General features: G+C 55.0%; 1 protein-coding gene across 1 annotated transcript; it reads left to right on the forward strand.

Moving 5' to 3' along the window:
* Positions 1–41: 41 nt before the first annotated feature.
* Positions 42–837, forward strand: Pmar_PMAR007180 (phosphoglycerate kinase 1, putative; the record flags this gene model as incomplete). The annotated part of the gene is made up of 1 exon (XM_002779814.1): positions 42–837. A coding segment is annotated over one exon (796 nt), but the record flags the coding sequence as incomplete, so codon positions are not given.
* Between the last annotated feature and the right edge of the window lie 19 nt (positions 838–856).

An 856-nucleotide genomic window follows, 5' to 3' on the forward strand; every position in this document is an offset into this window, starting at 1 on the left:
TTGAGGAGGAGGGCAAGGGTGTCAATGCTAACGGCGAGAAGGTCAAGGCTGCTGCTGAGGATGTTGCCGCCTTCAGAGCTGATCTCACCAAGCTCGGTGACGTGTTCGTGAACGACGCCTTCGGAACTGCCCATCGGGCTCATTCCTCCATGGTGGGCGTTCAGCTGCCCGTCCGTGTTGCCGGTCTGTTGATGGCCAAGGAGCTCGAGTACTTCGGCAAGGCTCTTGAGAACCCCGCTCGTCCCGTTCTCAGCATTCTCGGTGGTGCCAAGGTCGCTGATAAGATCCAGCTCATCAACAACATGCTCGACAAGGTCGATCTTATGATTATTGGTGGTGGCATGGCCTTCACTTTCGCCAAGACCCTCTACGGTACCAGAATCGGTGGCTCCTTGTACGATGCTGAAGGCGCCAAGATCGTCCCTGAGTTGATGGAGAAGGCCAAGGCTAAGGGTGTTGAGATCCTTCTCCCCACTGATTGGCTCTGTGCTGATGCCTTCTCTAATGATGCTAACACTAAGGTGTGCACTCAAGAGGAAGGTATCGATGATAAGTGGATGGGTCTCGATGTCGGTCCGGAGTCCACCAAGCGCAGCATTGAAATGGTCAAGAAGGCCAAGACCATTGTTTGGAACGGTCCCCAGGGCGTCTTCGAGTTCCCTAAATTCGCTACTGGTTCTCTCGCCGTTTTGGATGCTGTTTGCGAGGCCACCAAGGAGGGTTCAATCTCTATCGTCGGAGGTGGTGATACTGCCGCTATGGTTGAGCAGGCCGGCAAGGCTTCTAAGATCTCTCATGTCAGCACTGGCGGCGGAGCCTCTCTTGAGTTGCTCGAGGGTAAGGAGCTTCCTGGTGT

This window comes from Perkinsus marinus (assembly GCF_000006405.1).
Source record: "Perkinsus marinus ATCC 50983 genomic scaffold scf_1104296945290, whole genome shotgun sequence".
Taxonomy (NCBI): domain Eukaryota; phylum Perkinsozoa; order Perkinsida; family Perkinsidae; genus Perkinsus; species Perkinsus marinus.